The sequence below is a fragment of the Desmodus rotundus genome, chromosome 3, assembly GCF_022682495.2.
Source record: "Desmodus rotundus isolate HL8 chromosome 3, HLdesRot8A.1, whole genome shotgun sequence".
In the NCBI taxonomy this organism is placed as follows: domain Eukaryota; kingdom Metazoa; phylum Chordata; class Mammalia; order Chiroptera; family Phyllostomidae; genus Desmodus; species Desmodus rotundus.
In genome coordinates this window covers 102,005,217-102,022,138 of record NC_071389.1, presented here as the reverse complement: position 1 = coordinate 102,022,138, position 16,922 = coordinate 102,005,217, and the positions used below count along the sequence as shown (strand labels likewise).

Below are 16,922 nucleotides of genomic sequence, written 5' to 3'. Positions count from 1 at the left end.
AGAGAGAGCTGACATTTGAACCCATATTCTCTTGACTCCAAATCCTGTCTATTGTTAGACCTAGTGGCTGGCAGTAATAAGTATGCATGATAAATGATGGAAGCAACCATGAAAACTGATCTTTCCTATAGGCACCTTTGGTCATCCTAAAGTCCCTTTTCTCCTGTGAAATGAATCCAGAATAAGTCTCCTTCCCAATACCTAAAATTCCCGGACTCCTTAATATGTAGGATAATTTAAAAGGAAATTATTCTAAATATTGTATAAATAAATACTTCTCTATTGATGAGTCTATATTTCCCACCTCTTTTCTAGTTTTGTATTATATAGCCTAATCCGAATTCTATTAACTATGTTTTTTTCCTCCCCAAGATAACTGCTAAAATACCAAGCACAGCAGTTACTAGACCTGTAGCTACTGGATATGGGGTAGGTTTTCTTAAGCTGAAAATATTAAGATGCTTTTTCTTATACATAAGTTCATTTTAGGCAGTTCTTAATAATTTTGGCTATCTTTCAGTCCATGCCCCAGATATATTTTCTGTTTTGAATAGTTATGAACATTATAAAAGTCTTATTTGATTAGTAGCTTTGAATATTCTAGTCACTTTGATTGTAAATATATCAGAAAATATATTATTACTTTTTCTATTTGTAAACCTTGTGTATGTTTATTGACTTCCTCTCATTTTTTTATATAATATAACCAAGTCTCATGTGTACTCCATTCATACATTTTATGTGACATTACATCTTATATAAATGTAAACATGTTGGTAATTTTTTAAAAACTTACTAATGAAGTCATTAAAAAGTAAAATTTGGGAGTATAGAGCTAAATGGCAATAAAAATACAATAAAATTATTTAACTAAATAAAACATAAAATTTAAGAAAAATTTCAAAGGCATATATTTGGGTGTTACTCTTGTTTGCAATATTTGGAGGAAAGATGCTATATAAAAATCTATAAAGAAAAATCTTTTAAATGTTGCCCAAATTTGGATATTTTAGCTTACATGAAATAATAAAGTTACTGGAGAAACATGAGAGAATGAGGTGGGATTGTCTTTATGGTAACACTTCTTAGAGGTCAGAAAAATGGTTTCAGAATCTAGAGGTCCAGAGCACTTAGCCTCATGCTGTCCCTTTGTGTGAACAAAGAAAGTAGCCTTTCTACGTAACACAGTATGACTGTGAGTCATGTGAGACATGCCTTTATTAATCAGCCCACATATGTATTACTTATAAATTTGATTTTTGGTGCTGTTTTAGAATAGGAGAAAGCAAACATTTTCTGTGAAGGGCTTATAGGCTTTCTGAGCCAGACAGTCTCTGCTGCTACTCCACATTTGTGGTGCTAGAGCAGCCACAGATAGGGTGGCCGTGCTCTGTCATTTACAAGGCTGAGGGTTGTAGTTTGCTGATGCCTGCTTTAGAGTTTTACCGTTTGATTCTGTGTCCTCAGATGATACATGGACAAAATTGTGTTTAGGTTCATTTGCTAATAGAATTAAGAAAAAGTTATAAAAAAAGTTGTCAAATTTTTTAAATAAAATTAGGTATAGATTTTTTTGTAATTATTTTAACTTATTTTTCTGTTTACTAGTCCAAAACATCCCTGGCATCATCAATGGGAGGAAGACCCGTGACAGGGGTTATCCAGGTATTTCTGTCATGTGGCTGTTCATTTGGGGCTTCTCTCGTGACTTAGAATATTATTACCAAAGTTTTCTTTTCTTTATTATATTATTTTAAAATGCTAAAGAAAATGTTACTGATATAATGACCCTGATGATTTAAAGTGTGGGCTACAGGTTGGACTGTTTGAGATCTTTGGAGGCCAAGTCTCTGGACTTCCTGAGACTTAGATGCGACCCCCTGGAGAGTGGGCGTGGACTGATGGCTTGCTTGTGTGGTGCACTCTGGGACCCATTTTTCCGACGCTGTCATTTACAGCCATGCCTGATTTTTTTTCATGGTCATAGAAGACACCAACCAAAAGCAGGGGAGCAGGCATCTAATTGGCTATATAAAGTGCTATGTAAAAATCCATGAGTTATTTTTTCTTTTCAAATGGAGTTAGAGCAATGAATTATACATTCGTAGGGGGAAGCGAAGAGACAAGATTGACATAGAGGAGCGATAGTGATTAAAAATCAGTATTAAATTGGGGTTCTATTAAGGTATGTGTCATTTGCAGAACTGTAAATACTTTTAAATGATTCCTGTTCTTTTAAGGATGGAGTTACTAGACCTATGACAGCAGTGAGAGCAGCAGGTTTTACCAAAGCAGCTTTGAGAGGTGTGTAATATTGTATACTGTCTCTACTAATTTTTTTCAGATCTTTTCATATTTCTTACTGTTTTTGTATGTGTAAATATTATTACCACATAAAATCTAACACAGCATTGATTTTTGAGGTGTGCCACTATTTTAGTTGCCATAAGAAAGAAAAGGGCTGATAAAAATACTCTGCATCTCAGTTGGGGTGGTAGTTGCATTGATATATAACTTCTCAGATTGTACCAAATCGTACATTAAAAGTTCATGTTTTATTTCATATAAGTTAGAGTTTGACTTTTAAAAAGTAAAGGTAAAAATAGTATTTAAATATAAAATTTAAATAATTTAAAAGTAAAATTATGATAAAAATTAATGTATATTTACCAGTAAGATCAATTAAAAAGCCAATGCCAGGTTATTGCTCACATGATTGATAATTTAGAGTTCATAATAGGAATAGATTACTATGGGGGAGGACGAAATACTGAGAGAGCATCTCATTTTTGTTTTTATGTGTTAACACACAAGTTTTATCTACGTAGTTTTCTGTATGTTAAAAATCTCACCAATTTCTTGATATTCAAAATGTTTATGTAGGGATGATAAATGCCCTGACTATTCAATAAATTGGTAATCTGAGCCTTTTAATAAATAATTAAATAACTAGTGCAAGGTTTCTTATTTTCTTCAATTATGCTGAGTCACAGATTAAATATGAATTCTTGAATTATGTCTCAGGCTCTGCATTTGACCCCCTTGGTCAGTCAAGGGGCCCTGCTCCTCCTTTGGAAGCCAAAAACGAAGATAGGTATGTAAGTCCTTATGCTGTTGTTTCATTGTTGTTGCATATTTTTTTATTTTCCAAATATATAATTTGTAAGTATTTTAAAAGTTTGTGTCAGCAGAATAGTAATTACAACATCATCCCTAGTTCTTGGAATCAGCAAAAAAAACAAGCCTAAGAAAAATAGCCATGTGTGTCCTGTGTAGTTTTATTATAATATTATTTAACTTGAAGATATATCTAATTTTTATGGAGCCTAATATTAATTTTTGAAGGCCAAATGAGGTTGTAAATGTAATAAGATATGCTTATTTTAAAAGGATATTTCAAAGAATTACAAGAACATACAAGAAGTTAGTTTGTCATATCAATATTGAGAAACTTAATTTTTATTGAATTAACTTAGTTTCGTGTTAGTGGTTAGAAAGTAGCCAAAAAGCTATGGTATAAATTCAGCTGTATGTATTTAATGGTATCTAGGTATCATCAATGTACATTTTACAAATAGTTTTAGAAGCAAATACTTGCTGAGTACTCACTGTGTGCCAGGACTATATGTAAATATAAAGCACAAAAATCTTGACTTGGTAGCACTAATTAAATGGCAGGACTGAGATTTGAACCCAGAATAGTAGAATAGGTTAAGAATAGTATAGGAAATGGACAAGCCAAAGAACTTATATGTATGATCCATGGACATGAACTAAGGGGATGGGAATGCTGGTGGGAGGTGGGTGCAGAGTGGAGGGGAATAAAGGGGAGAAAAAAATGGGACAATTTTAATAGCATAATCAATAAAATATACTTAAAAATAAACAAGAATCTGAGTTACAGGCAAAAACAACAACAGCAAAATTTGTATTGATATTTTAGGTTTTATAGTAACAGTCAGCAACATTTATTAGAGTGTTTCAGACAACCAGAAAATAGAATTCTGTGCTTCGTTGTAACCTTTATGAAACCACCATCTGTTATGCTCATTGTTCAGTTAGAATTTTGCAGATAGATCTCTATATCCCACTTGATGAAATTTGTATCCCACCTGATGAAATTTGTAGGCAGGTTGCACTAAAGAATATGATCCTATAGGCAAGGCTATGCTGTTAAATTTATTTCTGTATTCTTTTTAAAGATCCCATTTCTGGAGGATTAATAGAAATACAGTGTATTTTGATATACTTGTAAAATATTATCTAGGCACTTTTGTGCATTTGGAGTGTTGTGTTATTTTGCTGGAAGCAAGTGGCAGCAAAAAGAAATTGATGTCGTTTTTAAAAGGTGACTGATTTGAGGTGCTGTGTTTGCTACTAATGGAGTCAGGGGGTTTAAATTTCTCACCTTGTTAGAAACCTGCTCTTCAGTGCCTACCTGGTAGTAAATAATAATCATTATGTTATCTCTTTTATGAAGGGCTTCAGTTTTCATAACCACCAGATAAAGTCCCCATTTGCCACTCATCTGAAAAAAGGATCTGCTTTCTCCTGGGGATGATAACACAACAGCATGGCTCCCAGACTTACCTTACTGCATTTAAATTCTGGCTCTCTAACTTTCTATCTGTGCATAGAAAGGCACAGCACTTAACTTTCTAAACCTGTTTCCCTATCAGTAAGAAAAATAATGGTAATACTTGCATCAAATGTGATTATGAGAATTAAATGCCATAATTGGGGTAAAGCGTGTTGCTCAGTATGAAATTACGCTTATGTTAAGTAAATGTTATCTATTTTTACTGTTATTCTGAATAATTATATAATGCAACTATTAAAAACAATGGTATATTTGCTGTTTCATGTCATTTATACATTGGTCTCATCCATGACCTGTTCTTCACTTTTAAAAGCACTTACAATGAAAATGTTAAAAGTAAATTAATTCTCAGTATCAATATATATTATTATTGGTGGTTGAATGATTACCTGCTTTCTTCTTTAATAGTCCAGAAGAAAAGATTAGACAATTAGAGAAGAAAGTAAATGAGTTGGTAGAAGAAAGCTGTATTGCCAACAGTTGTGGAGACTTAAAACTGGTAAGTTCGTACACTAACAGGAGTCAGGATGATGAAGTATGTATATGTGTTCATACACATATGGTTTTATTTATGTACATGTGGAAGCATGTATATAAATATTTTTGTTTTGCTATTGACTGTCCTTGGAGTTTCACTGAAAATTATTTTGAGAACCTGCAATTGTCACTCCACTTCATAAGCTCTGATGTCAAAAAAAGTTGGCTGATTTTATAATTTTTGATATTGGTCACTTCAGTAGGTGAAAATAATTCTAATGTATATGTAGATTAAATTTTGCAGCTTGGTAGACTATTGGATTAAACCCAACCTGCATCCACACACAGTACAAAGGGCTCCTTTCTTATTAAAGCCTCACTACCCTAAAGTATTTTTTCCTAAGTAGACTGCAAAATCATCATTTTCTTGTTGGGAATCTTACTCTGCTTTTTAAAAATTATTAGACATTTTTTTTAATCTGCTTTTGTTCACATTACTTTGTTATACTATATAATTTCTGTGACTTTCATTATCTGATTAATGAACACCATTAGGAAGAATTGTTTGGTGTGAAAAACTACTTTTGGGGATCTGCACATGTATTGATACACCAAGGATTTGGAGAAAGCAGCCCAGGAGTGCCAGCCAAGATGAAGACATAGGTAGAAACACTTCACTTCCTCACACAACCAAAAGAAGGACAACAGCAAATTTAAAAACAAAAAACAACCAGAACTGCCAGATATTCAAACTTCATGGAAGTCCAACAACCAAGGAGTTAAAAAAAACATTCATCCAGACTGGTAGGAGGGGTGGAGATGGCCAGCGGAGGCGTAGAGGACACACAGCCAAGGAGGTGGCTGGTGGACCAGTCGGTCCCACATTTGTGGGCTGATGAGCTGGGAAGAACCATTGGGAAGCAAGACAGGCTGCAGAACCCAGGGTTTCAGCCTGGGAAACTAAAGACTCAAAACCTGTGTATGTAAAAATCTGCAGGAGTTGTGGCAATGAGAGAAACTCTCAGGATCATAGGAGTGTTCATGGGAGAGGACCACAGGGTCCTAGAACATACACAAACCCACCCATCTGCAAATCAGCATTGGAAAGGCCACAATCCACTTGTGGGAAGTGAGGGAAGTGATGGAAAGTAGGGCTAGAGCAGAGCCAGCAAGTGGTATTGTTCCCTCTCTGTCCCCACCCCTACAAACAGCCACAACACAGCAAAGAGGGTTGCCCCGCCCTGGTGAATACCTGAGGCTCCGCCCCTTATAATATAACAGGTGTGCCAAGACAAAGAAATATGGCCCAAATGAAAGAACAGATCAAAACTCCAGAAAAAGCACTAAGCAGTGAGGAGATAGACAACTTGTCTGATGCAGAGTTCAAAACACTGGTAATCAGGATGCTCACAGAAATGGCTGAGCTTGGTCCCAAAATGAAGGAAGAAATGAAGGCTATACAAAGTGAAATAAAGTAAAATATACAGGGAACCAAAAGGGAAGGAAAGGAAACTGGGGCTCAAACCAAGGATTTGACAAAATGAAGAAATAAACATCCAGCTGGAACAGAATGAAGAAACTAGAATTCAAAAACATGAGGAGAGGCTGAGAAAGCTCTGGGACTTAAAACATTCCAACATCTGAATCATAGGGGCACCAGAGGGAAAAGAGGAGGAGCAAGAAATTGAAAACTTATTTGAACAAATAATGAAGGATAACTTCCCCAATCTGGCAAAGGAAATAGACTTCCAGGAAGTCCAGGAAGCCCAGAGCGTCCCAAAGAAATTGGACCCGAGCAAGAATACACCAAAACACATCATCATTAAGTTACACAGGATTAAAGATAAGGAGAGAATCTTAAAAGCAGCAAGAGGAAAGGAGAGGGTTACCTACCAAGGAGTTCCCATAAGACGATCTGCTGATTTCTCAAAAGAAACTTTGTAGGCAAGAAATGGCTGGCGAGAAGTATTCAAAATCATGAAAGGCAAGGACTTACATCCAAGATTACTCTATCCAGCAAAGCTATCCTTTAGAATGGAAGGGCAGATAAAGTGCTTCCCAGATAAGGTCAAGTTAAAGGAGCTCATCATCGCCAAGCCCTTATTATATGAAATGTTAAAGGGACTTATCTAAGAAATTGAAGAAGATAAAAAATATGAAGAGTAAAATGAACAAACGCACAACTATCAACAACTGAACCTAAAAAAACCCCCCCAAAACTAAGCAAACAACTAGAACAGGAATAGAATCACAGAAATGGAGATCACATTGGAGGATTATCAGTGGGGAGTGGGAGGAGGAGAAAAGGCACAGGGAATAAGAAGCATAATAGGTAGGCACAAAATAGACAGGGGGAGATTGAAAATAGCATAGAAAATGGAGAAGCCAAAGAATTTATTTGTACAACCCATGGACATGAACTATGGGTGGGGGTAATGCTGGAGGGTGAAAGGGTGCAGGGAGGAGGGGGATAAAGGGGATAACAAAATTGGGACAATTGTAGTAGCATAATCAAAAAAAGAAAAAAGAAAAGCTACTTTTGTTGCTCATAAATAAGACTGGTGCTTTTTAAAATCTAGTTTAAAAAAGAAATCTCCTGTTGAATTTATCTGTCCATACTTAGTCCCTCAGTAGAAATCGAAGGTTCCTGGCATTCTGAGTAGAATGAGAGCCAAACTAAGCATCTGCTGTAACACTGAGTAGGAGTTATCCCATGACTTGTCTGGATTTTGGGCATCCCAGAAACAAAACAAATCCATCTAAATTCTTATCTCACAAGATGGAATTAAAATATTCAAAGATTCAGGAGTTGGGAGAAAAAAAGATCAAAGACAGTCAAACCTGAAAGTAGTGCAAGGAGTGGTGATGAAGAGACAGGACTTGGGGCAAAACTTCTGTACATTTTGTCCCTCCAAGAATAAGCACATATTTTTATGATAGGGAACTCCACTTTAAACAAATGGTCTGGGTTTGTTGTCAAGGGGAGTGTGTGGTTAGGGTACTGCCAGCCCCGGGCATCCAGGGTTGGGTACTGCATCAGCTCAGCTACATGCAGGTGTTTCCCAAAAGCACTGATGCTCATAATGAATGCTCAGAGTGTAAACTTTATTTTAGGCCTTAGAAAAGGCGAAAGATGCAGGAAGAAAAGAGAGAGTGTTGGTGAGACAACGTGAGCAGGTGACATCTCCAGAAAACATCAATCTGGACTTAACATACTCAGTAAGTATGAATTACCTGTTGTGTAAAATTATTTTGGCTAGGATTTACAGATTCCGGAAGTCTTTTACCTTTTTTATTTCATGTTTCCTTTTATTTTTAAAATCTTAATGAACATCCAATGCCTAGAATTAGATCAATAATAACCTTTTTTTGAACAAGAGTTCACGAGACACTCTCATCTTTAGTCTGTGCAGAGGTCTTTTATTTAGTTTGTTGTTTTTAATAACTTAGTAAGTATTCACAAACCCAGCACCCAATGAATGACTCTCTTTCTTGAAGACTGCTAATATTTATGCTATGTTCAATGTGATTACTTTAATGAGATTCTTATGTGGACTTTTGGCCTGTGATTTTTAAGAACTTCAAACGAGGCAAATAAGAATGTTCTATGAGGGCAGTAAAATAAATAAATAGCTAATTTTCAGCAAAATTTCTTTAATTCTGAAAAGACAGTTCCTTGATATTGATAGTGCTGTGTTGTATTTTCAGTGGAAAAGTCTTCATATGCCAAACACATGGAAAAAAGGACATTTGAAACTGAATAAGAATTTTTAGATGTTTACTATTTGAGCTAATATTTTTAATTCCATTATCAATTTTTAATGATCATATTTTTACCTCTAGAGATAATTTGCTCTAACTTAATAACTTAAATTATTTTTTGAAATAGTTTTCTGAATTTATTGTATTTTTTTCATTACCATTTGTCCCCCCATACCCTCTTCCACCTGCACCCACCCCCTTCCCCTCTGCAATCACCATATTGTTGTCCGTGTCTGTAGTTCTCTCTTTTTTTCCTTTTTGCTTGACCCTTCCATTTCAACTATAATTTTGCATATAGAGAATTACTATTCAAATAAAGGTTTAAGATATTTCTACTTGAAATGTAATTTATACTTAGAAAAAGAATTTGGTTCACTCTCTTCCTTATTCCTTCTATCACCAGAAACATTAACAAGACACGATTATTCTTTGTAGGTCTTCCTGAGGTTAATGGATGGCAAATACTACCTAAATTAGAAAGAATACGTAGAAATTAAGGTAACATTCAGAGGTCAGCCTTACTTATCTGAGTGTTCTGGTTCATTTGGAATGCAAGATTTTCTCTGTCTACTTCATTTCCTAATTGGTTGGGTGACTTGATATAAGTAGCTTGTTATAGGACTTTAATCTCTAGAAAGATTATAGGCAAAAGGGGCCTAAAATGGTCATTATATGTCTTTTGCAATATTTTTTCCTCTTAGGTTCTTTTCAACTTGGCCAGTCAGTATTCAGCTAATGAAATGTATGCAGAAGCACTAAACACATACCAAGTTATTGTAAAAAATAAGATGTTTACCAATGCAGGTAGGTGTTTTTAGTCAGTTTGCCTAATAAGTCTAGTTATTTTGTAGTGTTCATTTATGTTTCCCCACTTGATGGTTTCTTACACTGAAATGATCTATTCCCTAAAATAAATTTATATTTATATAGAGATGTCATGTTTAAATATACTATTTATAGGAAAATCCACACAAATGCAAATGAGGAAATACAGTTGGTATGAGGTATTGGGTTGGCCAAAAAGTCCGTTATGTTTTTTCCATAAAATAAAAGACACATTTTTCATTTTTACCAGTAACTTTATTGATCTAGATATTTTGAATATGTCAGCTGTCTCCTGCTATTGGCTTCTACTGGGTAGAGGCTGGGGTGCTGCTAAACATCTTCCAATGCATAAGACAGCCCCAAAGCAAAGGATTATTTGGCCAAAATGTCAACAGTACCAAGAAACTTTGCAAACCACTTTTAAAACATTCGATCGGTCACAGCACCTTCTCCATACACTACAAAAAAAAATCTGTTTTTGCATTTCAATTGCATTTTTACCTTTCTTAAAATAATAAAGCATAATATACCTATGTTGCACATGTTCTTCCATCTTCAATATTAAAATGCCTGCACAAAAATTCACCAATTTTTATAAGTTTTGTTTAAATGCATGCTGATATGACAGCTGCCACAATACAATTTAACAAAATTGTTTTGAATGAAGTTAAAGACAACTAAGCACTACTGGAGCCATCATATGGAAGAAACATAACAGACTTTTTGGCCAACCCAGTATATTACCTAATAGTAAAAACAAAAATGTGTTCTGTTATCACAAGTAGAATGAGCCATGGCAACTCCATCGAGTATGTTTCCTCTTGTATAATTCATCCCCAAGAGGTTATAGTTTATATCTAGCATGCGTATTGTTGTGTAATTTTTGGTAGCAGTATTAAAGTTTATTAATATTGTATTAAAATGTGTATGGCATTCTTGAGCCTAATTTTAAAAGTCCCATGTTTTCTTAGAATAACACAACTCCAGTTTTCTAATGTAAATCAGGTTTTTTTAAGCTAGATTTTTAGGAATCCATCTGTCTTCAGTTCCATTTCCACATAGAATTAGTGTGTGGATACATGAAAATAGTGTGACTGTTTTAAAGGGGGAAACTTAGGTGGTGTCTGAACCTTTATAACTTGAGAAAAACATCAAAGAATATGAATTAAGGTTATATAAAATATAGGCAAAATGAAAAACATAGACTATTTTACATTCATTCATTTGTTTGTTTAAATTAGGAAGATTAAAAGTGAATATGGGAAATATTTATTTAAAGCAAAGAAATTATTCCAAAGCCATTAAATTCTACCGGATGGCATTAGATCAAATTCCAAGTGTCCATAAAGAAATGAGGTGAGTTTACATAACGATAACTTTGTAAAATTTGTGTTGTATCTCGGAAACAAGATGACTCTTCTGACCTATTGTCTGAGTTGAACGTTTTGAGGGTTTGTACTTGAGAGATGTTAGCTTTGTGTCATGTCTGTACTTGTACACATTTGTATAATGACAAGTTAAAGGCATGATATATGATCAACTGAAATAAAATTAAACTACTTGGCCTACATAAAGGATAACTACCAAGTACAGCTAACTGCCAGCACAAAAATCAAAATTTTGTCCTTTCCAACACACCAGACTCTAGAATGCAAGGCTAGAAATTCAAACCCTTAGATATTTGTGCTATAGATTGAGAGTGAAATTGTGGGGGAGGAAGGGGTTGCTTCTGAATCTTAGAAGAGGAGGTTGGAGGGGGAAACTGGGACACTTTCTATTCTTACAATATTTGAAGAGCAGACACAGTAAATTACCTTATGGACTGGTAATAAGCTTAGGAACATAGATTTCTAGGATATTGTCATAATTTCCTTCAGGCCCAGTACACTCTCTCTGTGAAAGTTAATTTATTTGTAAATGCCACCTTCCACGATGATTTATTTTTTAATTATGCATGATATCTTATTATCATTAGTAAGTATGTGGCTTATAAAACAGTGCCCTTGAAGTACTTTTAACCTGGGTGAAGCCAAGAATTTGAGCATTTTAGAAAAAGGTAATAATATTAGACAGCCCATGTTAAGTGCTTAATTATCAAGAATCAAGAGGTGCTATAGTAATTAAGTTGAGGGAATAATCATTGAGAACAAGAATGGTCTGGAAAGGCATTATGAAGGACGTGTATTGGAGAATGGTCACTTAAGTGGAGAGAAGGGGAAACATTTCAAAGGGAACAGCATGAGAAGAGTCAGAGAGGTCAGTGGTTATGATCTGGTCACAGAACTATGAATGAATGAATGAATGAATGAATGTGGTTGAAACAGGGATTATGTTGATGGGTAGTTAGGTAAGATGGGATCACAACCTAGAAAGTCTGTAATTAAAAGATGGGCAATAACAGGTATTGAAGAGATGTAGAGAAATTGGAAACTGGAAACTTCGTGCATTGGTGATGTGAAATGGTACGTCCACTTTGAAAAATAATTAGGCAATATCTGAAAAACTTAAATACAAATTTATTGTATGACCAGTGGTACCATATGTACCACTCTCAGGTACATAACTCAGAAAGTGAAAACATATTGTCACAGGGATCATATGCGAATGTTCACAGCAGCATCATTCATAATCACCAAAAGCGGAAACAATCAATATCTATCAAGTAGGCTGTGGATGAATAAAATGTGGTGTGTTCATACAATTGAATACGATTTGGCAATATAAAAGGAATGAAATGCTGACCCATGCTGCAGTATGAGGAACATTCAAAAGATTTTTCTGCTGATTGAGGGACACCAACACAAAATACCACATTTGAATGAGTCCATTTATATATAACATCTAGAAAAGGCAAATCCAGAAACACAGAAAGGAGGTTAGTGTTGCCCAGGGCTGGAGGCAAGAATGGGAGTAACTGCTGATGGGCACAGGTTTTTGTAGTTGTTGTTGTTTTAGGGTGATGGAAATTACTAATGAGACCATGGTTATAGTTCCACAACTGTGTGAATATAGCAGTAATCACTGAATTAGATACTGAAAACAAGGAAATTTTATGATATGTGAATTTAGCCTCAGTAAAGCTTTAACAAAACAAAACAAAAAAGTCAAGTGGGAAAGAAAAGATGAAAACTGTAGAATGTTTTGACTACTGTGCTGAGGAGTTCAGACTTAAAGCTGATCCCTTTTTATTTCTCTTTAGGATTAAAATTATGCAGAACATTGGAGTTACATTTATTAAAACAGGCCAGTACTCTGATGCCATTAATTCATTTGAGCACATAATGAGCATGGCACCAAACCTGAAGGCCGGCTTCAACCTCATTCTCTGTTACTTTGCTGTTGGAGATCAAGAGAAAATGAAGAAGGCTTTCCAAAAACTGATTGCTGTCCCATTAGAAATTGATGAAGATGATAAATACATTTCACCAAGTGTGAGTATGAGGAAGACTGTGGTAGCTAGCCCTTAGTTATCCTTGCTTTTCTGTTCCCAGAAATGAAAAAGTTGAAGTGTGTGACTTCTTAGGTTTCCCGTAGCCCTAAAGCATTTCAATTAAATAAGTTTAATTAATGTGTTTTATCATTTTCATTTATTATTTAAATTAGCTTGAGAATGGGAATCCACTGAAGTAGGACTAGAATGTATGGTTAAAACAGATTGACTGTACAGTTTTAGTCAGAAAAACAAAGGAGAATATTAGGAAAAACAAGATTACATGCCATTCTTACTATAAAGGTATATTAAAGAGTAATATAAAGTGGGAGGTCCAGGATGGCGGAGGAGTCAGTGGAAGTCACACTAACCTCCTCCCAGAACCAATCTGGAATTACAACAAAATTATGGCGAAATCATCTGGGACAAACAACTGAACAATAGTGAGAGTGAAGCCTTATAACCATAGTCAAACAGAAGAAATAGCTTCAGCACAATGTGACTGGTAGGGAGTGTGGTGGTGATGTGAGAGGCCCAGCTCAGCACCCACAGGTGGCAGCTAAAGTGACAGAGGAATATTTAAGCGACTGGTTGGATCCCCCTGAGAAGGGTGGGGTCTAAACCCTAAGCTGGGATCCTCAGCCTACAGCACCAGAGTCCAAAAAGTACACAGGTAACATCCAGCTGCAAAAAGTGTCTAGGTTGCTCCCTGCCAGAGATGGATGGCTGGAGATGCAAAGAGTCGTTTAAAAAGCCAACTCATAAATCTTCATTTGCAGCCACTTATCCTGGGCTCTGGCAAAGGATGGGGTCAGAGTGGACTAGAGATGCTTGAGGAGACTGCAGACAGAGGCTTTGGGGAGAGAACTGAGAGAATAGCCTCTGGGATCCTGGTGCTGAGTCATCCCCCATGCTGCAGCAGCCATCGTGCTCAAGCAGACCACTCCCCTCCAAGTGGCAGCAGCATGGGGGGAAGCAATAACCCCACCCCCAGGAGGGACTCTACTCCACCCCGTGGTGCTTAAGCCTGACTGCTAAGTGCAGAGTGACTAGATTAACAACTGAAGGAGTCAGCCACAGACAGTAGATCCCTGGTAGTCTTGAACAGGCTGCCTAAGGCCAGGGTCAACATCTGACATCACCAGAGGCAGAGCCAGAAAGAAAAAACAGTGGTAGATACTAGATGCTACCGAGACAAAATCCACCATTGTCTTCTCCACGATTTGCAGTATTTTCTTTCCTGCATAGCTTTTTGACATTCATTTCTTGTCCTTAAGTTTGTACATACTAAGTCACCAGATTTTATATTATAGCTTATTTCAGTTCACATATTTTACTCCTGCCTTCTCTTACCCCATTTTACCTTCTTCTTTCCTCTATTATTTTCATTTTAAATTTTGGTTTCTCCTTTGTTACACCTTGTCTCCATTCCACGCTCTTACTATTTCTACCTTATCTAGACTCTCATAAACCAATTTCCTTGTCAATTGTCATCTCACATCCTTTTTCCTGCTCTTAATATACTCATGTTCTCTCTTCACCTTTAGCAATCTTTGCTCTTTGGTTGTGGATAGGGTAGTTGTTATATTTTTACAATTTATTTCTAAATCTTCACTATTTTTGTATTTCAAATCTCAAATTTTACTGTTCCCCTCTCCTACATTATTTTATCTCAAATTTTAATTTTCCCTGCGTTAGCCTCTTTTTCATCTTTTTTTTCTGTTTCATCCTGCCTTTTTTCTTTTTTTGTCTCAAATTTTAATTTTTCCCTATCTTAGCCAGGTTTCCATTCCTCACTCTTAGTATTCCCTCTCCCTCTATCATCTCAAAATCACTTCCCTTTCCTCTAGGTATCTCTTAAGCTTTTCTTTCTTTTTTCCCTCTTATTCCTATCCCATCTATATTAATTTTAGCTCATTTGTTCTTTGTAGTGCTGTGGTGAATCTTTTTCTCCAATTTGGTTCCTATTTTTTATTTATTTTTTTTTTCATTTTTCTTTCCATTTATTTTATTTTATTTTTTAAAGTATATGTTATGGTTTATGCTATTACAGTTCTCTCATTTTTTCCTCCCATTTATTCTACTCCACTCTGCACCCTCTCTCCCTCCAGCATTTGCAAACTGCTCCCCACCCCTGCCCTTAGTTCATGTCCATGGGCTGTACATATAAGTTCTTTGGCTTTTCCATTTCCTATACCATTGTTACCCTTCCAATGTCTATTTTGTACTACCATCTATGCTTTTTATTCCCTGTACCTTTTGCTCATTCTCCCTCTTCCTCTCTCCCCCCCTCTGACAACCTTTCATGTGATCTCCATTTCTGTGATTCTGTTCCTGTTCTATTTGTTTGCTTGGTTTGTTTTTGGTTTTTTGGGGTTTTTTAAGTTCATTTGTTGATAGTTGTGAGTTTCTTGTCATTTTCTTGTTCATAGTTGTGATCTTCTTTTTCTTAGATAAGTCCCTTTAACATTTCCTATAATAAGGGCTTGGTGATAATGAACTCCTTTAACTTGACCTTATCTGGGAAGCACTTTAGCTGCCCTTCCATTCTAAATGATAGCTTTGCTGGATAGGGTCATCTTGGATGTAGGTCCTTGCCTTTCTTGATTTTGAATATTTCTTGCCAGCCATTTCTTGCCTATAAGGTTTCTTTTGTGGAATCAGCTGATAGTCTAATGGGAACTCCTTTATAGGTAACTGCCTCCCTTTCTCTTGCTGCTTTTAGGATTCTCTCCTTATCTTTAATCATGGGTCAGGTAATTATGATGTGCCTTGGTGTATGCTTTCTTGGTTCCAACTTCTTCTGTTTAAACCTAATACTGTATGCTTACCTTCTCTTACTCCATTCTGCCTTCTTCATTTCCTTTTTTATTTATGATGTAAATTTTACATCTCCTCTTTGCATTGCTCAGGTTCCCTACTCTTATTAGTGCCCCTCCCTCTCCCCTCTCAAGATCATTTTTCTTTCAGTAAGTCATTTCATATATGCTCGCCTTTCTTATACTAGTCTTAATCTCTTCATACCCTTATTAATACTCTTTCATTTGCTGTTGATAATGGGATTGCCTGGGGGGGGGAGTTATTTTTGTGGGTGTGGGTTTGTTTCCTGGGTTTTGTGGTTTTGTTCTGGCAGCACCTACACAACAACACACAAGACGTGGTGGGCAGAGGGACCCTTAGTCAACCAGCTGGAGGGAAGGACCCACCAAAGGATGACCCAACAACAATCAAAATCCAGTTACATGCAGAAAGCCAACACAAATGCCAATAGCATCAAGTTTAGAAGATCAAGGAGACTGCAGCACTGAATCACACAGGTCTCCTACCATAGAAGTTCACACCAGAAAGACAGAGAATCAAAGCAGATCCATTTAAGAAGCAGAAGCAAACAAGAAGAGTCTGTCTTAAAATGGGGAGACAAAGAAACAACCCCCAATCAAAAGGAAGGGAGGACTCCCCAGAAGAGTGCTAAATGAAATAGAGGCAAGTATTAACTATCAGATATCAGAGTTCAAAACAATGGTTATAAGGAAGCTCAATGAGCTCAGAATTACAAAAAGCTACAGGGAAGTTACAAGGAACTTAGTGTGAACAGTATGAAAAAGGACATAGAAACTACCAATAAGAGCCAGGAAGAAATGAAGAATACATTTTCTGAATTGAAGAACACAATAGAAGGAACCAAAAGCAGGCTAGACGAAGCAGAGGATCGAATCAGCGAGCTGGAGGACAAGGTAGAAAAAACTCCCAGAAAGAGCAAGAAAAGGGGAAAAAAACTCAGAAAGAATGAAGAAGGGTTAAGGGAACTGCAGGAAAACATGAAACATA

The 16,922-nt window shown here is 36.0% G+C and overlaps 1 protein-coding gene across 3 annotated transcripts in view; it reads left to right on the top strand.

Annotated features, from left to right (window-relative positions):
• The window catches only part of IFT88 (intraflagellar transport 88), a 162,222-nt gene that overhangs the window by 33,129 nt on the left and 112,171 nt on the right, over positions 1 to 16,922 (top strand). For all 3 annotated transcript variants that reach the window (XM_045188078.3, XM_053920673.2, XM_024580745.4), the window contains exons 4-12: positions 373 to 429; positions 1,609 to 1,665; positions 2,241 to 2,304; positions 3,025 to 3,094; positions 5,009 to 5,099; positions 8,192 to 8,296; positions 9,541 to 9,643; positions 10,906 to 11,020; positions 12,864 to 13,095. In XM_045188078.3, the coding sequence (XP_045044013.1) occupies positions 373 to 429; positions 1,609 to 1,665; positions 2,241 to 2,304; positions 3,025 to 3,094; positions 5,009 to 5,099; positions 8,192 to 8,296; positions 9,541 to 9,643; positions 10,906 to 11,020; positions 12,864 to 13,095 (894 nt within the window). The remainder of the gene's footprint in view (positions 1 to 372; positions 430 to 1,608; positions 1,666 to 2,240; positions 2,305 to 3,024; positions 3,095 to 5,008; positions 5,100 to 8,191; positions 8,297 to 9,540; positions 9,644 to 10,905; positions 11,021 to 12,863; positions 13,096 to 16,922) is intronic.